Source organism: Schistocerca gregaria, chromosome 3 (assembly GCF_023897955.1).
Source record: "Schistocerca gregaria isolate iqSchGreg1 chromosome 3, iqSchGreg1.2, whole genome shotgun sequence".
Classification (NCBI taxonomy): Eukaryota; Metazoa; Arthropoda; class Insecta; order Orthoptera; family Acrididae; genus Schistocerca; species Schistocerca gregaria.
Genome location: NC_064922.1, coordinates 945,609,551 through 945,633,476, shown reverse-complemented (window position 1 = coordinate 945,633,476; position 23,926 = coordinate 945,609,551). Strand labels below are relative to the sequence as shown.

The following is a 23,926-nucleotide window of genomic DNA, read 5'->3' as shown; positions in this document are numbered from 1 at the left end:
CAGTGTGTAGGGGCATAGGCATATGTGTGAAAGTGTGTTTATGTGCTTTAGCTTGTCAAAGGATAATTCCAAAAGCTAGCAAGTTTCCTTTTTTGTGTGTGCTTATCGACGACTCAGTGCCTCTGCTTGTTGGATGTGTTGTCTCTTTTATTCCTAAAATACGTAAATGTTAACTGAGACAAATTTATATTGAGCGGAAGATGTAATTAATAAAATATGTGAAGATTTTAAGTTCTCCAACTAAGACTGAAGAATAAATCAGAGTTGCTTTAAATATCGATACAGCTGCTGATTCTCTCGGGGTGAATATGTTGGTTATAATGAGACTGGAGATGTATATAAACAAAAATACAGGTAGCAGGTGAAATTCAGAAAATTATGTTTGAATAACGCCATTAAGGGAGAAGACTGTTATTGTTCTGAGACATGCCATTTTCATGGACTGGAAAACTAAGAAACACGATAAAAGAAAGGAATTAAATGTAAAGGTAGGAAAAATGTGGGAAGTGAAAATAATAAAAGCACGTATACTGCCGCAAGTAAAATATTTCAAGACAAGTAGCGCTACTCGAGATGGTTTGATTGCACAAGAGTATTGTAGTTTGCACAAGAGTGTTTGTGACAGATTAGGAACAAATATCAGCAAAGAGAAAAGGCTCCCTTATTCTTTTTTGTATGCACATCTCATATTTATTCTCTCTCATTTCAGTTCAACAGTGTAGACTCTGTCCTTCCTCCTACATTATATATAAACTAGAATTGTTTTTGTTTTGAAGTATAGGCTTTTCTGATATTTTACCATGTTTAATGTAATCTGTTTAACTACAAATATATTGTGATTTTATGATTATTTATTGCCAATACAATGTTTGCAATGAATTTCTAAGGACCAGCTTTCTTTATTAATGTATACCTTGACTCCTTCTACTTCTCTGAAGATTCTATTTTAGGATGGGATCTACAGAACACAGTGAATGAATGAAATATTAGTTCTTGAACTCTTACTGCATTTTCTGTGCTTTTTATGTAAATGTTACAAAAGAAACATTAATAAAACACTTTATTTTAATTCCATTAGGCAGCGTAACTGTACAAATGGGTGGCAGCGTTGTCCTGGCCGTGCAAATTATCGTTGCATTCCAAAATGGTTATTCTGTGATGGAAAAGATGACTGCAGAGATAACAGTGATGAAATGGTAGAGAACTGTCCGAAATGCCATGAGACAGGTGACTTCCAGTGTATGAACAACAGATGCATTCCAAGGTAAGAGGGGACATTCCTGCATTGGCAAAAATACCTGTTATGTAGAAGAAAGAGCCCTAATTCTAATAGCTAACTGTCACAGAATCAATACAAAGTGAATATATATCATACTTATGAGTTCCTCTGGACTTATTCATACTTTTGTCAAGTTTCTCTGTTGGCTGACTTCCATTTTTTTATGCCTTTCTCTGTCATGTCCAGCACTTGCACATTTTTTATATTGCCTAATTTCATTAAAGCATTGATTGTTGACTAATGTTAATATTCCATAATTGAATGTGGTAGCTAAGAAGATAAATTGGTTTTTAGCAACTTAACCCAAAAAAAAAAAAAAAAAAATTGCACAGTCAACCAATCTTGTGGGGAGGGGGGGGGGGGGGGGGGGGTAGGTCAAGTTCATAATGTGTATCTAGGCAATGACATATGTTGTTGTTGTTGTGGTCTTCAGTCCTGAGACTGGTTTGATGCAGCTCTCCATGCTACTCTATCCTGCGCAAGCTTCTTCATCTCACAGTAGCTACTGCAACCTACATCCTTCTGAATCTGCTTAGTGTATTCATCTTTTGGTCTCCCTCTATGATTTTTACCCTCCACGCTACCCTCCAATACTAAATTGGTGATCCCTTGATGCCTCAGAACATGTCCTACCAACCGATCTCTTCTTCTAGTCAAGTTGTGCCACAAACTTCTCTTCTCCCCAATCCTATTCAGTACTTCCTCATTAGTTATGTGATCTATCCATCTAATCTTCAGCATTCTTCTGTAGCACCACATTTGGAAAGCTTCTATTCTCTTCTTGTCCAAACTATCAATCGTCCATGTTTCACTTCCATACATGGCTACACTCCATACAAATACTTTGAGAAATGACTTCCTGACACTTAAATCTATACTCGATGTTAACAAATTTCTCTTCTTCAGAAACACTTTCCTTGCCATTGCCAGTTTACATTTTATATCCTCTCTACTTTGACCATCATCAGTTATTTTGCTCCGCAAATAGCAAAACTCTTTTACTACTTTAAGTGTCTCATTTCCTAATCTATTTCCCTCAGCATCACCCGACTTAATTCGACTACATTCCATTATCCTTGTTTTGCTTTTGTTGATGTTCATTTTATATCCTCCTTTCAAAACACTGTCCATTCCGTTCAACTGCTCTTCCAAGTCCTTTGCTGTCTCTGGCAGAATTACAATGTCATCGGCGAACCTCAAAGTTTTTATTTCTGCTCCATGGATTTTAATACCTACTCTGAATTTTTCTTTTGTTTCCTTTACTGCTTGCTCAATATACAGATTGAATAACATCGGGGACAGGCTACAACCCTGTCTCACTCCATTTCCAACCGCTGCTTCCCTTTCATGCCCCTCGAGTGTTATAACTGCCATTTGGTTTGTGTACAAATTGTAAACAGCCTTTTGCTCCCTGTATTTTACCCCTGCCACCTTCAGAATTTGAATGAGAGTATTCAAGTCAACATTGTCAAAAGCTTTCTCTAAGTCTACAAATGCTAGAAACGTAGGTTTGCCTTTCCTTAATCTTTCTTCCAAGATAAGTCGTAAGGTCAGTATTGCCTCATGTGTTCCAGTATTTCTACGGAATCCAAACTGATCTTCCCCGAGGTCGGCTTCTACTAGTTTTTCCATTCGTCTGTAAAGAATTCATGTTAGTATTTTGCAATGACATATGGATCATTGAATCTGACAGATATGCAGGCTGACGTTTGTAGGAACTCCAACCTTCCTTATGTTTAAATTCTTGTTAAGTGTTACGTACTCTTTTACCCTTTTTCTTCATACAGCTGTCTAAGGTAACATGGAAAGTACACAGTGGCAGTTGTATTTAAAAATGTACATATAGCTCAAGAAAGTGTTACAGTCATACCCTTTCAAAAACCTTTCCCTTACAAGATTTTTTGTTACAATAATATGGATAATAATTTATGGTATAATTTACTGCAGCTCACTAATCTGTTTTCCAAGTATGTTTCCAATTAGTTAAGTACTTTGTTTGTTATGTGTTGAGTGCATTGTCATGATAACTTGAACAACAGTTAAAACGATATTCCGGTATAGCACAGATTATAAATTAGCCTGTGCCAACAGATAACATAAGGATTGTGTATCAGATTTGAAATATTATTAATAAACTCTTTAACAGGCATATCAAAATTTTCTAATTGCAAACAGAATAGTTCTTACTTTCAGTCAAAGTTTTACAGGAGGCGTCTTCTATCCATGGGTAGTTACTTTCAAATGGTATGTGACTCAAGCATAATTTTAGACTTTTGGTTCTCCATATGCAGTGAAGCTTTTCCTTCAAAAATATTATATAACTTTCTCACACTGAATGACAAACTGTGAAATTTAAACAACAATGAGGAAAGGCAACAACTCATATGTGACAAACAAAAGTTAACTAATTTGTGAGTTACCACTTTTCTTCATTTGTAAGTAGACACATTCACACATACAACTGCTCATATGCACTTGGCTCTATGTGTTGTTATTTTTATTTTAGAGAAAATATTTTAATAGAAAAGGAGCAGTAGCTCAAAAGCTTCTTAACCTTAGCAATACCAAGCCATTTTCCATAACACACATTACGGAGAAGGGGAGGGGGGGGGGGGTATGTTGTGACCATCAGGAAAGAAAAATTAAAAATAGTTCATTAATTGTTGTGAATTATATTAACAACATACTATTTGAGGAGGTATTGATGTGTCAGTAAGGGCCAGAACCTCATTATATCTTTTAGCCCACACTTAGTAGTTTCAACTCTCCTTATGAGTACCACAGGAAAAAAATTTAAATGCAAATTTCATTCATTGTTGTGATTTTTACTCTCAAAATACTATTTTGAAGAGGTATTGCTGTGTAAGTTAGGCCCTGAATCTAGAATATTGAATAGATATGACATACATTAGGGAAACAGACCTACGTTTCTGGGTTAAGTTTAACTGAAAAATTTAAAACTTGTATGGAATTTGGTAGAACAATTCACTACAGATAATAAATAATGTTTTTCAGGATTTTAAAATATTATGTATTACAATATTTTCAAGAAGTGGGCATAAAGTAACCCACCTCCCAGTATTGCAAGGGTTAAGTATCTGTCCTGCTGGGTATGTCTTTGCACCACACAGCTTTAGACAAGTGGTTGTCTTGTTTCTATCCTCGAATTTCAGTTATTCTAAAAGTGTAATTTTTTTTCCAGGCGATGGCTGTGTGACTTTGAGAATGACTGTGGTGATAATAGTGATGAACATGAATCAGTGTGTAGTGGATCATACAGGGAATGTTCAGAATCAGAGTTCCGTTGTGCAAATAACAAATGTATTCCAACAAGATGGCGCTGTGACCATGATGATGATTGTGGAGATAATTCAGACGAAGTAAACTGTGCAGGATTTCAGTGCAGGGTATGATTACTTGTCAGTTACTTCACTTTAAAGTACTATAATTGTGAACTTCTACAATCCTAAAAACTTAAATGTTTCAGAGTTATGAAATTTGTGGGTTCAGTACATTTTTCTTTTAAGACTTCTTTTTTATGAAAAACTGTGGATAAGCAGGGAAAATCTTCATAATATTTACATCACATGTTGTAAGCAATTTAATATTAGTAGTGAAAAGAATGAACAGACTACTTTGTAGATGTACTAAATTACAAAATTAGTCAGCAAATGCAAAAACGTATTAGGAGGCTATTTGAAAATTGGACGATTTACGAGTGATTGGTTAAAATTTTTTGTTTAACTGGTATAATATTGTGAGATTTAATGGATAATCATATAATATTGTGAAATATAATGTATAATAGTTTCATATTTCAACAATTCAAAAGTCATAACTGTCTACAAAAATTAAATCTGTAAGTATTCAACAGACAAAGTTATACGATTCTTAGGCTTTGTCAGTGTTGTTGATCATTGGAGTGCTTCCAGGTGTTTTTGTGTTGTTGCTTCCATTTACGCACAATATTTCAGTGACTGATCCAGCCTTCGTCTCCAGGAGCTCGAGTTTTGCTGTTACGTACACTCACTACCTGTGCTCCAAGCAAATTGTGAACTATTGCTGGTCTAGCACCATTAATTATAGCGTATTTCAATCCCCTTTGATGCTCTTTTGTTTTTCAGAGCATGCACTGATGTTCTTGAAACTCAAATTCTCTCAGCCTTTCCCAGTTCTGGTGAGTGTGGTGTCCGATGAGATCTTAATAAATTGAATGCCAGACCCCAAACGTTTTATAAATTGATACCTCCATCCCTGTTTGAGGTTTTCTGATGTCTTTATTTTGATAGGTTCCTTAACTGTGCTATCCCGGAAATTTGGTGATTGTACCACAATACTGATCTCATCATATTTAATTTCAAGATTATATTTGAGGCAAGGTTAAGCAGCAGCTAATTTACTTCAGTTGTTTTAGTCGTAAGGCATGCCACACCTGCAGTGATGAATGTACCTTTTAGTATATCATTGGTTCCATTTGCCATAATCACAGATCACTAAAGGAGTCACTTATGGTCTCATGAAGATTTCAGAGATTGAAATCAGTCACCATGAATAAAGTATTGTGCAATCAAGACCGATTACTTTATTAAAGTTCAGCTATAAGTCAAGTGTGGTCAAAAATAATTCAGTTGGCTGGAGTCCAGGCAGAAAATGTATGCGTCAGCGAAACTTGCAGCCCATTAAGAAGACGTCTGGGTTGATCATAAAAATATTGTGCAGAAAATGTAAGCAACAACTTAGCAGAACACCCGGAAGTACACCTTTAAACAAATTTATACTTTTTCCCCCTATTCACAGACTAGCTTGATTCCATTGTTTCAAGGTATTTTAGACTCGCAAAGATCCAAAATGTGTCAGTATACATAATTAACTCTTTTTTTTTATTTGCCAATCAGTTTCAGATATTTAGTTTTTAATACTTTATAAAAATGTGCCGTTTCCAGCATCACATTTTCCACACACACAAAATTTCTTTTGATCAGTCTGGCCCCTCAGTCTGTGTGTCTAAATCAAAGAACAACAATATTATGGAAAGGATAGGATTGATTGCTACTCACCATAAAATGATACATTAAGTTGCAGACAGGCACTAAACGACTGTTACACATTTAGCTTTCGACCAGTGTTTTCTTCAGAAAAGAAAATACACACACATTCACACAAGCAAGCACATGTCTTGCACACATGACCATTATCTCCAGCCACATTCACACAAGCAAGCACATGTCTTGCACACATGACCATTATCTCCAGCCACTCTGGGTAGAAAATAATCAGATCGGTTTGTGCGCAGTGGAACAGAAACTTCCTCTTCGAATAAATGTTACTGAGCAATTTATAAAAATATGCGTCCATATCAGGTCTGATATGTTCAAAAGCTCCTCATTGTTTCACTTTTAGTCTGTTAATACAACATTTCACTGTAAAAACAAAGAAATTCTGTCAGCATAACTTCATGTTATGAATGGTCCGTATCAACAATGGATGCATGAATGGTTGTAAATGCAATAAAAATTGTGATATTATACCAGAAATAATTTATGGCCTTCTTTTTCATTTGCAGAATGGAACATTCCAGTGTGCTAGTGGCCACTGCATTGCAGCATATTTCAAGTGTGATGGAGACAGAGATTGTCTGGACATGAGTGATGAAATGCATTGTCCACCACGATATCCTAATGGTAGATATTGTCCCGAGAGTAAATTTGAGTGTTCCAATCATCTGTGTGTGAACCAAGGGGACCTCTGTGATGGAACAGATGACTGCGGTGATAATTCAGATGAAAGTCCAGCATTGTGCAGTACGTTTTTTTGTCTTCTGTAGAAATATTTTAGATTAGTTTGTTGTAGGAATTAAACTGAAATTTCGGACGAAGAAAAAGAAATGGGGATGTGACAAGGGGAAAGATTTGATAATGTATTACCAAAGACATGTGTTATATGTAAAAAAAAGTGGGGAGGATTACATTGCTCTTTATAGAAATACTTGATAAATACTATTTTTTGGTGTAGGGCAACTGCGATAAGTTTTAACTTTGTTTTGCAGATGACTTTAACTGTGATACCCTAAGAAGATTCCAGTGTGATAATCATAAATGCATTCCAAGATATCAGGTGTGCGATGGAGCAGACAATTGTGGTGATGGAAGTGATGAAAATAATATGACATTGTGTGCCTCTCGTATCAAGCCATGCAACCATTATTCAGAATATCACTGTGCAAATAAGAACTGTGTTGACAAGAAAAAATTGTGTGATTTTGCAGATGACTGTGGTGACAATTCTGATGAGCTTGGTTGTCGTAAGTAATCCCTCTGTGTGATTTATATAAAGTAGTTAATTATTCAGGCTAAGTATCTTAATTTGAGATATACTGCACAGTTGTATACAGTGAGAAAAATCCCAAGTGGTAATCTTTAATTTTTGGAGGAGTAAAGATAGCAAGAGTGTGGGCAACGTGCTCATTTTGAAGAAAGAGAGTATGATTTTTCCAAAATTCTTTTACTTGCTTAGTGTTACAAGTCCATGTAATGGATATTTTTAGTGAGAGAAGTTCCAGTTAATGGACTTTTTTGGGAGAGAAGTTACTATTTTGCATATGCATCGTAGTTACACATTATTCTGTTGTTATGCTGAAACCTGTGAAAGAATAGTTAATTCTAATTATAATGTATGTCTCTTAATTTTGCTGTATCAGTTGATGACCAATGGTATTTATTTTTATATATCATGTCAGTAGCAAAAAATACCATGTAACAATGGATACATGACTTAATTTACTACAAAATATAAACATTGAAAATAGTAAACAACTTCACACCAGAAGTAGATGACTTCAAGGGCACTGACTGTAGATTTCGCTAAGTCCTCCATGATTTCACACTAAGACTCCATCCCTGCATATTAGTTTTTCTCCTTGTGATGCCAAAAGAGAGTTGGTTGAATGCCCTCCAGGTAGTCCATTCTTGTGTGTGACTATGAAAATTAAACAGAATGTAAAGCTCAAAAATCCTTTTCCTCTAATAAAGTTTTTTTCATAAACTTATTTGATACAAGATAGCACCCAAAGGGATTATGTTGGGAGTTCTGATATGCAACAGTACAGTCTTATGTTGTCTTCAGCCTCATTACAAAGAGCTTCAATAATGCAGAAAATCTCAATGTTTCTACTTTGCTCAGTGTAATCCATTTGTTGTTATTATTATTGTTTTCAGCCAAGAGACTGCTTTGATGCAGCTCTCCATGCTACCGTATCCTGTGCAAGGTTCTTCATCTATGAGTGACTACTGCAACCTACATCCTTATGAATCTGCTTAATGTCTTCCTCCCTTGGTCTCTCTCTACGATTTTTACCCTCCACACTTCCCTCCAGTACTAAATTGATGATGCCTTGATGCCTCGGAATGTGTCCTAACAACCAATCCCTTCTTCTAGTCAAATTGTGCCACAAATACCTCTTCTCCCCAAATCTATTTAGTACTTTCTCATTAGTCATGTAATCTACCCATCTAATCTTCAGCATTGTTCTGTAGCACCACATTTGGAAAGCTTCTATTCTCTTCTTGTCCAAACTATTTATCGTCCATGTTTCACTTCCATATATGGCACCACTCCATACGAATACTTTCAGAAAAGACTTCCTGACACTTAAATCTGTATTCGATGTTAACAAATTTCTCTTCTTCAGAAATGCTTTCCTTGCCATTGCCAGTCTACATTTTATATCCTCTCTACTTCAACCATCATCAGTTATTTTGCTCCCCAAATAGCAAAACTCATTTACTACTTGAAATGTCTAATTTTCTAATACAATTCCCTCAGAATCACCCGATTTAATTCAACTACATTCCATTATCCTTGATTTGCTTTTTTTGATGTTCATCTTATATCCTCCTTTCAAGACACCGTCCATTCCATTCCACTGCTCTTCCAGGTCCTTTGCTGTCGCTGACAGAATAACAATGCTATCGGCAAACATCAAAGTTTTTATTTCTTCTCCATGGATTTTAATACCTACTCCGAATTTTTCTTTTGTTTCCTTTTTCAATATACGGATTATTTAATTTTCCTGTAGGCTGTATCTATCTTACCCCTAGTGATATATGCCTCTACACCCTTACATTTGTGCTCTAGCCATTTCTGCTTAGCCATTTTGCACTTCCTGTCGATCTCATTTTTGAGATTTTTTGTATTCCTTTGCACCTGCTTCATTTACTGCATTTTTATATTTTCTCCTCTCATTAGTTTAATTCAATATCTCTTCTGTTACCCAAAGATTTCTACTAGCCCTCGTCTTTTTACCTACTTGATCCTCTGCTGTCTTCACTATTTCATCTCTCAAAGCTCCCCATTCTTCTCCTACTGTATTTGTTTCCTTCGTTCTTGTCAATCGTTTCCTAACACCCTCTCTGAAATTCTCTACAGTCTCTGGTTCTTTCAGTTTATCCACGTCCCATCTCCTTAAAATGCCACCTTTTTGCAGTTTCTTTATTTTAATCTACAGTTCATAATCAGTAAATTGTGGTTGGAGTCCACATCTGCTCCTCGATATGTCTTACAGTTTTAAACCTTGTTCCTAAATCTCTGTCTAACCATTATATAATCTGTCTGAAATCTTGAGGTGTCTCCAGGCCTCTTTCACCTATACAGCCTTCTGTCACGATTCTTAAACCAAGTTTATGATTAAGTTATGCTCTGTGCAAAATTCTACCAGATGGCTTCCTCTTTCATTCCCTACACCCATTCCATATTCACCTACTATCTTCCTTTCCCTACTATCGAATTCCAGTCCCCCATGACTATTAAATTTTCATCTCCCTTCACTGTCTGAATAATTTCTTTTATCACATCATAGACTTCTTCAGTCTCTTCATCATCTGTGGAGCTAGTTGGCATATAAACTTGTACTACTGTGGTAGGCATTGGCTTCTTATCAATCTTGGCTACAACAATGCATTCACAATGCTGTTCGTAGTAGCTTACGCGTGCTCCTACTTTTTCTTCACTGTTAAACCTACTCCTGCATTACCCCTATTCGATTGTGTATTTATAACCCTGTATTCATCTGACCAGAAGCCTGCCACCGAACTTCAATAATTCCCACTGTATCTAACTTAGCCTATCCATTTCCCTTTTTATATTTTCTAACCTACCTGCCCAATTAAGGGATGTGACATTCCAGGCTCTAATCTGTAGAACGCCAGTTTTCTTTCTCCTGATAACGACATCCTCCTGAGTAGTCCCCAGCCCAGAGATTCGAATGGGGGGACTATTTTACCTCCAAAATATTTTATCCGAGAGGATGCCATCATCATTTAACAATATAGTAAAGCTGCATGCCCTCAGGAAAAATTACAGCTGTAGTTTCCTCTTGCTTTCAGTCGTTTGCAGTACCCGCACAGGAAGGCCATTTTGGTTAATGTTACAAGGCTAGATCAGTCAGTCATCCAGACTGTTGCCCATGCAACTACTGAAAAGTCTGCTGCCCCTCCACTCCATTTACTACTTAGAAATTACATTTAAGCATATATACTGTTAACTTTTTATGTTAGAACAAACAGGAAGATGGTTTAGTTGTTCATTGTATATCAAGAAAGGAAGATTGATTAATTTTCAATTTACCCAAATGCACACTGTGGAGTGCCAGTATAGCCATTGTTTGTAATTACTTTTTGTACAAGAGCATGCTGAAAAGTTATGCCTCTGAATCTTTTTATTCTGTTCTCAATATAGGTTGAGGTAGTACATGTCATGCATATTGCTCAGTTGACTTCCCAGCTTCCCTGACACAAGTTGGAACCCTCTGCCATTAGTGGTCTCCTAATTGTAGCATGTATCATGTGAAATGTAACTATGTTGGTGCACAAGAAACAGTGTGCTATAACTGAGTTTTTAACCATAACTGAGCTTTTTACAACAGAAAATATCTCGCCCCATTGGAATTCATAGAAGAATGAAAGCTGTGTATAGTGATGATTGTATCAACATCAATAATGTCAGACACTTGGTTGTTCATGCTCGTAATGAAAGAAATGCTGGTGCAGACCTCAACTTGGCCCATCTGATTTTCATCTGTTTACAAAACTTAGAGAACACCTTCAATGACTTCACTTTGATAGTGGTGAAGTGGTGCAAGCAAACATTCTGCCGTGATGGTATCAACAAACTAGTCTCTCGTTGGGAGAAATGTATTGGTCACCAGGATGACTATGTTCATAAATAAATAGGTAGACATGAAGAATAAAGATGTAGATTGTTAATAAACTTTGTTGTATTTAAAAAGCTTTAAGAGTTTAGACATAAAAAATTCAGAGGCCTTCACAGTCCCTTTGGAGTGATACATAGTGGATTGTAGCATATTTCTTTATTCATCGTGCCCTCCTACATTGTATACCATGTTTAACATATGCTTTTTTCCTTGTTTTCAGACCATTTGAAATCATGCACAGAAGCAACAAGGGGAGGCTGTGAACATCACTGTATCAATATAACAGGTGGTGGATATATCTGTGCTTGCTACAGTGGGTACATTATATCTCCTGAAAATAAAAAGAAATGCCTTGGTAAGATTTTCTGTTTATTTGTCATGAACTAATGGCTCATTTATAGTTGTATGGTTGTGTAAGTGAATAAGTGCAGATATGTGATCATATGTAAGGTCTGAACATTTCATTGCAATGTGTTTACACTGAAAGTTACTTACCTGTTGTTACATCTACATCCATACTTTGCAAATCTCTGTGAAGTGTATGGTAGAAAATACTTTCTATTGTACAATTATTAAGGTGTCATCTCATTCCATTAGAGCACGACAGGAATTCTTTCTTAAATGCCTCTTTCACCTGTCATAATTAATTTAATCTTGACTGAAAGATTCCTCCAGAAATCATATGTAGTGGGATGTTGTATATTCATAGATTCATCACTTAAAGTTGGTTCTTGGAACTTCGTAAGTAGGTTCTCATGGAATAGTATGCGTCTGTCTTCAGATGTGTGCCATTTCAGTTTTTTCAGTCGTTATGTTGTGCTGTGCAGTGCTTGTTGTGAGGTAACATGCAATAGAATAGAAATAAAGGGAAAGTAAAGCTCTTCATGAAAGAACAGCAATCCTCAAGATGGTACTTTACGCGAAGTTTCTGTCTTTATTGACTTTATCATTTATTTCAACTGTGAAAGTAATAGGGGTGCATTCCCTTCAGAATTTTATAATTCATCTGTAATTTCTGTGTGTTATTCATTTCACTGATGGATACTTTGTGACTCAGTTTCATATGTTTCCAGCCAACGAAAAAGAAATGGATATTTATTTTTATCTGCTTGCAGTAATTTTGCTCACTCTTCAACTTATTTTGGAGACAAAATAATTTCTAGAATATATTTACATATGATAGTTTATATTTTTATTAAATTTGATTTCTTTGATTCTACAGATATAGATGAGTGTGAATCTGGGACCCATCACTGCTCACAGACTTGTACCAATCTAAATGGAACTTTCAGTTGCTCCTGTCGAGATGGGTTTGTTCTCTCTGATAGACTGAGTGGTGTATGCAAGGTGGCAGACGGTGATCTTACATTACTTTTTGGCAATGGACCAGAGATAAGAGCATATGAACCTAAAGAACGAAGAGCACAAAATGTAATTCAGAATGAGAAGAGGATTGAAGCAATTGACTATGATCCAAGAATGGAATATGTGTTTTGGGCAGATTCATATGATAAAACAATTAAGAGGTCATATATGATTAATGCTAGAAATGGAGAAGTAAAAATGGGATATGCTCAAGATCTGAATATGAAAGGTAAAATGCTTTACTATAAATGTGTTTATATTTGAAAGAAAAATCTGTGATGGAATTCAATGTGTTTATTTTTACTATAATACCAAGTTCTCACCTAAAGGTTATATTAAAAATGTAAACTCGACACTGCAACCTACAATCCTCCCCCAGTCTTTGTTATGATAAGGTTTGGTTTCTGATTAGTTTGCTATTGATATTATTGGCATCAGACTACAAGGTTAATGACAGCACAGATAATCATGCACAGCCTAGATAATCATGTCAAAACTATTAAAGTCTCTGTGTGCATATTGCACCTACCTTATAGAAAGTTGTACCATTCTTATGTATCATGCCCCATCAAAATAATGACAATGATGAAAAGTGTCTCTTCCAGTTAGATACTGTTTAGAATGAACAATGAATTTACTTGTTCTGTAGACTCAAAGAAAATGTCCCTATTCTATAGCCTAATCACTATTCACACCAGAGTTACAATCACTTCTTCTAAGTTAGCCATTGCTGTTTGGTTCAATGTGATCACTGTACTATGAAATAAACTTTCACCAAGTACTAAATTAATCTCAGTCTTTAACAAATACATTTCTATACATGATCACACACATTGTGTTCTCTTGCAACTTGGTCAATATGCAAGCTCAGACTAGACTGACTACTTCATGTGTGTCAAAACCAGCTGATGCCAAACCTCACATTGCTCATGGTATGGAGCACTCCTGCATCATCTCTTTTGATATATCTGAGAAAATCATCTCTATTGATACATCTGAGCAAACATATGTAAGAGCGAATTCAATAAATTACATACAGGATCAATATAGGATTTAGTCACGAAATGCTTACATATTCAGGATGCAATCAGTATATACAAAATTAGCATGAAAGTGTTTCATGTATACTTTAATTTCAGTAGTAGGCCTACTTACTTCTTTGCACAACCTTCCGGACTTAATTAAACCGACCATCATGTTTTAAATGACCTTCCTAAGTATGAAAATTTATTTACTGAAATATTTATACAGATAATGTGTCCCTTTTGTCATTTTCTTTCATCTTCTTACAAAATAGCTTAATGTCATTTTTATGGTCTTATATTCTTAAGACAATAATGTACAAAGATAACAGTCATTCAATTTTGGGATTTCTTAGCACTATATTATTTTTTATAGAAATGTGTCAATGAGTGAAAAACAATAGGTTTTATTCGTATTAACAATGTAAAATTGCTACATTGCCAGATGCAAGCTTAAAATAGGATGTTAAAATATATGGAAGATGCAGTTATATAGTTATGTAATGCAGGTAGACATGAGTTTGTCAAGGCTTGATGCAAGGACTAAGAGTCATCACACAACACAACCAAGTGTGCATAAGTAGGTGAAAACATCTAATATTGCTGCAGTACTACATTGGCTGTCAGTCACAGTCATCAAATCTAGGGATATTTATCCAAAATAATTCAAAATGAGAAGAACACAAAAATATATGTATAGAGACAGATGGCAGACTGAGATTCATTTGGAATATTTAAGCTAGTCCTGTTCATTAAGGAGATTACTTACAAAATGCTTGCTGACCAAACTTTGAATACTGTTTGTCAACTAGAATCTCTTACGAAGTCATTTTAATGGAACTGATAAGAAAATGCAGAGAAAAGCAGTGCCATTCATCATGGGCAAGCTGCGTCGGCATGACAAAAATGCCCGATAACTTCCAGCGAAATCCATAGCCAAACATTTGTTGTAAATTACCATCAGGCTCATACATTACTTTCAAAAAGCATCTCGTCCAAGATGTCGTTAGAAATGTATTACTTCCACCTACATACAACTTGTGTAACGCCATGAGAAGAAAAGAGGTATATCACAAGAAATGAAGAGGTATACCACAGTCAGGAGGGGGGGGGGGGGGGGGGGGGGTAATGATACTGGTTATTGTGAACCCTCCACCATGCACTGTAAGAAGGCTTGCATAATACAGGTATAGGTGTAGAGAGAGCCTTCTTTGTCTTTTTGTAGATGCTGTCACATTTCCTGTTTTTTTTCATGGATATACTTTTTTAAGTCTATCTGTGAAAAGTCTATTGTTAGTAGGAGGAATTTTCCTTTTTATTTTGTGTCCATCCATTGATTTTATGGATCAGTTTAAGGTAGCTGTGACAAACAAATGTGTGTGACCTGTCCAATCAATGAGTGACTTACAACTTAATACAAACAGAAGAAATTTGTACTTACCAAATGCTAGCAGAAATGGTTACACATTGATAGTCATAAAAAGTTAATAGAATTCAAAAATTTCAGCATCTCCATCTGGTGAGGCAAAGAAAACGGCTGGTTGGAATGATACTATTTAGAAGTTATATAGGATATATAACCAGAAGATCCTATACGAAGTGAGGAAAGGCAAATCAATAGCAGAATGCAGTAGTGATGTGCAGTTTGGAAGGGAGATAATGAGAGAGAGATAGTGAATATCAATGTATTTCATGTCTCAGTCTCACACAATATTCTCTAACTGTTCTCTGACCCAGTAACTGCTAATGCTGGAGGTATTCTCCATGAGGACACTTTTATTGCTTCTGAGTAAAATTCACATATTCTGAAAACCATCACTATTGCTTGTTACTGTAATGTGTTGAGCTGGCTAATGTCACCCATAGTAAACACTATGGCGACAAAGTAAGTCTCACCATATCTTTACTAACATGAAAAACACTGTTAAATGTTCTACATGTACCTACAAGTACATATTACAGACAGGTGCGGCAGAGTGATGCTATTGGCTAGTGCATTGTGTGATATACTGCCTCTTGCTGCTGTGAATCACACAACCGCCTGTCATCTTTTGTGCACATCACTGTAGCAAACAATTGAAGCCTGAAAATAGTAGAATTTAGAAGTTGCAGGAAGGGTGCAACCCAGAATAGCACAGGAATGGTCAAAAAATGGAAGTACAAATGAGACATAAACTGACTGAACAAACAGAAAGAAATGAAGAAGTAACTGTTGTTGAAACAGTGGCTAAGGAAAGTCATGACACAAAAATATACATAAAAAAGAAATAATTACAAACAAGAGTAGTAGTAATGGTGTGAAGAGAGGACAGTACTCAATGAATAGTAGTGGACAGTGACCAGAGTGATTAGCATATCTTTAGGAAGGCTCATTCCATACAACAAAAATGAGCATTCATTTATCATGGTAAAAATAAACAAATTAACAGCTTCAAAAGTCACTAGTCATATCTATATCTGACAATAACCTAACCTTACTGACACTATCTGATAAGTTTCAAACAGGGTCTTATTACTCCAACGTGACATACTGGAAGTCTTGGGATATATCATGAAACAGTCGTTCACCTTGAAAGTTCTGTTGTTCTAAATTCCTTGTAGAGGTAATAATTTAAATTGTATAAGACAGTTAACATGAGTACAGTGTTGACACAGTATGTTCAGAAAGGTTTTCATTTCATTCAAATAACTGCTTGTATACTGCTTGTGTAACACTTAGGTTATGGATTAGACTTCTATTTTCTAAACATTTTTGCTGAACGATATGTACATAGTCTGCACCAAACTACAAATTCCCATTCAATTTTGGTTGTATGTTCCATAAAAAATGTATTTTTCATCATCTAGAGTGAGAAAAGCATTAATCAGTATAACTGAATGAAACAACAAGATTACTGTTACCCATCACTGTTCATCAGCTTGTAACAGTAAGGTGGTTGTTTCATTTGATAGCAGCAACAGTCATGATAAAGCCTAGCCTAAAATGTTGATATTTAAAGTTATCTGTGTAACTATAATTTCAGTGAATGAGCCATTTGGCTTTGCTTGTGAAGAACTTGGATGTTTCTTTTAACATTTATCAGAAAATGTGTACATAGACTATTCACATATTTCACAGACTATTCACATATTTCACAGACTATTCACATATTTCACATATGTCCTGAAGCAAGTGATTTGCATTTCATCTGTGGAACTGCTACTTAATGAAGCTTAATGTTTTCAACAGGTAATTCAAAGCCAACTGGCATTGCAGTGGATTGGGTTGCAGAAAATCTGTATTGGACAGAGACTGACCGTTCAGGCAACAAACCGAGAGGCAGAGTAATGGTTGCAAAGCAAGATGGACGCTTCCGCCGCTCCCTTGTGACAACTGGGCTGGAATCACCAACTTCAGTGGCTCTCGATCCTCAGTTAGGCCGCATGTTCTGGGCTGATGCTGGGGCAGCACCAAAGATTGAGACAGCTTGGATGGATGGGAGCAAACGCAGGCCACTGGTCACAGATGGTATCAGGCACCCGACAGGCCTTGTTGTTGACTACGCTATGGACCACACGTTATATTGGGCCGACACTAAACTGAACTACATTGTGAGGATGCGACAAGATGGGTCCAACAGAGTTGATGTTTTGAAAGGAGGTAGATATTTGTTCTCATTTATTTTGAATAGAAACTGAAAATTCTCTAGCATTCTAGAATTCAGTTATAAAGTGATAATGTTTGCAGTCCCTGAATTGATACTTAAAAACAAAATCTTCAGTTTCCTCCTTGAGGACTTGTTATTGGCTCAGTGAAATCAATAGCACCAGGTTAAATTAGGTGTCACTTCTCTAGCTGTAGGAATATTAGAAGAAAAATTGTTTTAACTCAGCAGTGTCATTCAGAATAACTTATGTGTAGTAGTAGATTGCTGACACTATATCCTGTCAGTCAACAGTGAGTGTAAACAAACAAGAACTTAAACCACTGCTAGGAGAGAGGAGCAGTGCTGAAGATGAGGTCCACTACCCTCTCAGAGTCAGCAGCCTGCATTCATGTTCTGTGGCTCAAATGGCTCTAAGCACTATGGGACTTAACATCTGAGGTCATCAGTCCCCTAGAACTTAGAACTACTTAAACCTAACTAACCAAAGGACATCACACTTATCCATGCCCGAGGCAGGATTCGAACCTGCAGCCGCAGCAGCAGCACGGTTCCAGACTGAAGCACCTAGAACCGCTCGGCCACAGCAGCCAGCTCGTGTTTTGTGCTAGCACAAATACAGAACTGATTATGGTCTTGGGTACCGCTGATCTCTTCTGACATTGAGAGAATCATACTTAAACCCAGTGATGGATGAGGATTAATCTCATCACTCATTTCAAAATAAAAATTGAAACAATAATGAATGATTGCACAACACAAAACAAAGCAGAGTACAGTAAGCTTTCAGTAATGACTACAGTGCATTTCTTGACTGAGGTCGGCAGTAAAGTTAACAGTACAGGCTTGCCTCTGCCAGTGTGCTATGATCAGATATCAAAACTCCCCCTCCCCCCAACTAAAAACTGCCATGGTAAAGTGTCTGCATAATATCAGTGTGTGCTCTTGTTCATGTGTGTGTGTGTGTGGGGGGGGGGGGGGGGGGGATTTTTATACAAACTTTTGAAAATGAAAAGATTGAGAATTTGCAGTTTTTTCTATAACTTCATTGACAACTTTTTTTTTAACTTGCTGGCTAAGTGTATGGGATGTCTAGTGAAAAAGCAGAAAATATTTGGAATACCCACTGAACTTGTTTAGGTCATCTTTATTATTTAGAGACAAGATCACAGTATTGTGGGCAATTGATCAATATTTTAGAGACTCAGTTGTGAAGCACATTTGGACTGTGCTGATGCTCTGATGTAATGCACCATCAACTAAAATGTCATTTTACCATTTATGAAGTGTTTGACAAAAGTATCAATGTGTATGGATGGCAGAGTACAAAATGTTGAAGACATGTTGAAGTTGTATGCAACAATGAGAAGAAACAATTTCGGGCATGAAATCACATGAATGAGGCTGATTATCAAAGCTGAATTGTTGTACTGGCTACCAGTCCCAAAAGAAACAGCTGAAATTTCCTTAGAGACTCTAGTAAAACAGTATCTACACTGAATTAATAGACTTGGAAGGTCACATGCAACAGAGAAATCATTGATCATTGTACCACATGTGCTCCATCATTCTATTAGTTACCGGCACAAGATTCAGATTTTTTAAATGTGAACTTAAATTAAAGCTAATTGCATTTTATTAATAGCAAATTCAAATGATTAGTTAATTTAACTGTACAGGCTTATATAGAAAAAGTAGTTAGTCTTTTATTTCTTTTTTTATTTGTTTATTTTTATTGGCTAAATGCAGTACCGCCTTGCTCTCTAGCTTCGTAAGGCTGTGGAGGATGAGCTTAACTGACGTTTTTTGCTGCCACTTATTGATGTCAGTGTACATCTTTTTTTGATAAAGGAAATATTCTCATGAGTTTTCTCTGTCATCTCTTTTCTTGCTTTTCTTTTTTTGCCGTTTTCTTCTAACCTCTCATATTTACCCTGGTTACTCCCACTTTTTACTTTTCTTTTTTATGCAAGTTCCTGGCCAGCTAGTTTATGCTTATGCCATTTAAGTGTTAATTTGCTGTTGTTACGTCTGAACAAAGTCTTCATTCAGATAGCTTGTTGGGATGCTCATAAGACTCTTGTTATCTGTCCACTTAATATTCTCTCTGAAAATCCTGATTAAGGTTATTCCCATTCCACTAGTACATTAATTTCTTGTTCTACAATCTTTCAGACATAATTTAATTTCAGTGCTTTCAATATACACATCCTTCTTTGTTAGTGATAATACTTAATAATTTTTGGAATTAAAATCTTGACGTCACATGCACTTACAACTTCTCAGTGCAAAAATCCTTTGAATACAAGTAGGCTGAAATACAGTTCTTAGGTTGCTTAGCAGCAGTTGCCACTAACTACATCAGTTCTGTTTGCAACATTCGTATGTGCACATTTTTTTCATGGATGATGCACTCCTGTGATATCCTCATTGCTGGCGGAGCTACAGTCTGTCAAACAGTTCCTGATTGAACTGTACAGCATACCATTATAACAGTTGTAGGGCTGTTATTATGTCCCTGCACACATCACCAGTTTTATATGTTGACCATATGTGAAGTGACAGGAAGCTAAAGAAAGGAAGATAATTGAGTTTGTCAGTTTTTTTATTGTACTTTTTATTTTTGCACTTGGAAAATGTTAGCCACTTACTCATTGTCACATTTTATTTAACTAAATTAACATGTTTTCTCCGGTTTTTTTGGCATGATTCATTAAAATTGTACTTCTGGACATACATTTGAGATGTTGCTTCTATTTTTTGCACAGTATTTTGACAGCTGACCCAATCATCTTCTTCAGATGCTACTGGTTGTCCTGTTACATGCACTTGCTGAGTCCAGGCAGCGAGTAAACGTAACACCACATTTTGCAGCACCAGAAGATGATGATTGGGCCAGTTGTCAAAATATTGTGCAGAAATGGAAGCAACAGCTTGGTTTTACACCTGTATGTACACCTTTGACAGTCACACATTGCGTAGGCTACAATTAAACTTTTACTTAGTATCTGATGTAGAGTTTTCCATGCATTGCCCCAGACACTGCAGAGCTTCTTCAGATCTCCAACCATTGTTGTTCTGAGACAGTGCCAGTGCCATCATTATATAAAGAAGATGTCAACCCTCTCTCTCTCCAAAAATTTCCTAGCTACAAGCTTAGCTCATGCCCCTTTTACATACCAGAAATGTTGTTTAGAAAAGCTGTGTCAGTCGTCTCTCTCCAACTGCAGCACTTATGAGGATGAAACCCACCAAACAATACAAACCATACCAGAATAACTGAAACAGAATCTGCATCATTGTATTAGGTTATAGGTTTTGACATTATCCTTTATACACCAAAAAATTTTACATTCATTATATAATTGAAGAAATTAAGTAATTTATTGTTAGTGTGGTTTTACAGATTTAAATTCCTGTTAAACCTTGTAAACGAGAAATTGAGCGTAATGTATCACTCACAACACATGCTCATTTCTATTTATCTTATTGTCGTCCTAATAGAGAGATGCCCGTGTAGTCATCTCAGCTGTTGATACATATTGTATGCTTCTCATGTGTAGCCTTGTACAACAAGAAGCAGCATTAATTTCTAGTCTCATACAACTGCTGTACGCCCAATTTGATTTCGGTACTGGGAAATTATGAGTTAGCTGAATGTGATTTCTAGGCTCTCTCCTGAACTGGTTAGGATAAATTCTGAACAAAGAATGCCCATTTCCTCCTCCTTAGATGTCTCCCATAACATGCTGCAGCTGAAATTTTGACAAACATTGTACAGAATGTAGTTTTGTAGTAGCAGTGCTGATGTTGATGTTTATTGTTACCTCGTTCGTATATTACCCATATATTAATTTCCATTATAAGTCTAGCTTGTGTAAGCTATATGTTATGTAGTGCACCAATTAACACCCTACTTTAAGTAAAAAATTGTGCTATTTTTATAACTGACTTTATATATCTGTTATCTCCAGATTTTTTATGTTATTAAATTATTTCTCTCTTTCCTATTAAGAGTCCTTGCGTCATCCCATATCATTGGATGTTTTTGAAAGCAGCCTGTACTGGGTGAACAGAGACAATGGAGAACTTGTCAGACAGGACAAATTTGGACGTGGTGTTCCAGTAGTAGTTGCAAAAGATATTGAAAGTCCATCAGGAGTGAAAGGTAAGTTTCGTTTGTATCTAGATGTGTGTGTGTTCATATGTTTGTGTATGAGGGTGAAGTGAGCTATTGGATTGGTGTACTTTTAGTGATTTGCAAGCTCAGAGTGCATATTTGAATGAGAATGTGGACATTTACATGAGACACACCATATCGTCTGTCAGATCACACAAGTACAGGGTTCTTACGAATACCAAAGTTGAGACGCCTCATAAGCTAAACCTAAGGAATATATTAGGCAATGTCTTCAGAATAGAGCAAATTAATTTCTTCCGTTTGATAGATTTGCACATTTTGAAAGTTACATATGAACACATCATGTAGGCAGTGGCAGGAAGTAGCTATTTTACACATAGATGATACATGAGTTGGAAGATGAAACAAACAAGTTTATGGTATCTGCTTTTGCGTGAACCCACATTAATATGAATCTTGTATCAATAGTTGGTAAATTGCTAGAAAATTTTGAATTGATTTTAAATAGAGACTTAATTTTTGTAAATTCACCAAAATGAATGCAATTATTGATAACAAATAGCAATTCAATTGGATACATGTTACAAGGCTAGTGCAGAAATCCTGTTATTTGATTTTAAGTAGTTTAGTATAGCAGTATTTAGAATTACAACATTCATGTTAACAATGAAGAAGAGATGTTTTTGACTTTTCGCTTGCTCTAAATAGTCCACCAGATTGTGGTACATGGATATGATGATTAACAGGATGGGGGTGGGGAATGGAGACCTTACTTGGCTTAGACTAGTACTGAATTTTAAAAACTGTTAATTATTTAAGAATGAACTTGGTACTCTACATTCAGTATTGCACGCCAGGAAAAAAATTATTACACCTGGAAAGACCCATGTTGATTTTGATCTGATGACAGTATATGCCAATTGAGTGATAATATATGTAATGATAATGGTTTCAACATTGTCCGCCAACAAATAGCATAGTGGCATTGCTACCAGTGTGCCATCTCTGTCTACCCTTTACTAGGAAATGTTCACAGCCAGAAGGCTCAGTGTCGTGCAAATGTGTGAAGCAAGCAGGCAACCATGCCACTGAGATGCACTCGTGCTTCCTACAGCCAATGGAGTGAGTTTGAAAGGGGTCAAATTGTAGCCTCTGAGTGGTGGGATGGTTCTTTTGCAGAATCACCACACAAGTTGGATGTATTGCATCAGTTATGCAATGCTGCTGGTACCAGTGGTGATGTGAATGTCCTCACAGCTGTAGATGAGGTTTTGGACATCTACATTGCACAGACACCTTCCAGAATCATCGCATTGTAAGGGCAGCAGTGACATATCATACAGCTACCACAGCACAGAGAAGAGAGCTTTTTAGCCAAGATGTGTCAACACGAACTGTGGCGAACTGGTTATTAGCAGTGGGACTATGGCCACGCACAGCTCTAGCCCATTTCCAACCTGCACCACAGCATCGACAACCGTGGCTCAACTGGTGCTGTCAGAGGATCACTTCCCACGGAAGATGGATTTACACGTCACGGTCTTCAGCAACAGATGATTCTGCCTGCACGAAAGTGATGGTTGTTTGTGCCTACAGCGTAGACCTGGTGAGCCCTGCCTCATGGAGTGCATCCTTCTAAGACACACTGACCCCATCTCACGCCTTATGGTGTGGGGTACAACAAGCTACAACCTTCGCTTAACATTGGTGTTTCTGAAGGGGATGTGAACCACTGCTCAGTATGTGCAGAATGTTGTTGAGACCTGTTCCTTTGCCGTTCTTGCAACAGGAATTTGACATGTTGTTCCAACAGGATAATGCTCATTCTCACACTGCGTCTGAAACTCAGTGTGCTCTGGAAGACGTGCAACAATTTCCCTGGCCAGAACAGTCTCCATACTTGTCTCCAATCGAGCACATGTGTTATATGGTGGTGGAGAAGTGACTTGTGTGGCTCGTCAACCGTCAACTCTTATGGAACTCAGTGGACAGGTGGAGCAAGTATGGCATAACATATCCCAAGACAGTACTCGCCACTGTGCGATCAGCTGGATGCCAGAATCAGTGCACGCAATTCAGCCTGTGGAGGCCACACCACGCACTAATATGAGTGTTTCGGCACGGGTCGATACCTGCTACTTAATCATTTCATGTACTCCATATGCTCTGTTGCAACAATATGTCTTAAATTAATTGGAAACCCCGAAAATGCTGTACTAATTTTTTCTGGCTGTGTATATGCACTGATTACCACTAAAAGTGTAACAT

The 23,926-nt window shown here is 36.7% G+C and overlaps 1 protein-coding gene across 2 annotated transcripts in view; it reads left to right on the top strand.

Annotated features, from left to right (window-relative positions):
- The window catches only part of LOC126355878 (low-density lipoprotein receptor-related protein 2), a 1,254,105-nt gene that overhangs the window by 1,218,804 nt on the left and 11,375 nt on the right, over positions 1-23,926 (top strand). For both annotated transcript variants that reach the window (XM_050006377.1, XM_050006378.1), the window contains 8 exons: positions 1,079-1,264; positions 4,482-4,686; positions 6,843-7,080; positions 7,326-7,580; positions 11,707-11,841; positions 12,709-13,080; positions 17,103-17,513; positions 21,533-21,685. In XM_050006377.1, the coding sequence (XP_049862334.1) occupies positions 1,079-1,264; positions 4,482-4,686; positions 6,843-7,080; positions 7,326-7,580; positions 11,707-11,841; positions 12,709-13,080; positions 17,103-17,513; positions 21,533-21,685 (1,955 nt within the window). The remainder of the gene's footprint in view (positions 1-1,078; positions 1,265-4,481; positions 4,687-6,842; positions 7,081-7,325; positions 7,581-11,706; positions 11,842-12,708; positions 13,081-17,102; positions 17,514-21,532; positions 21,686-23,926) is intronic.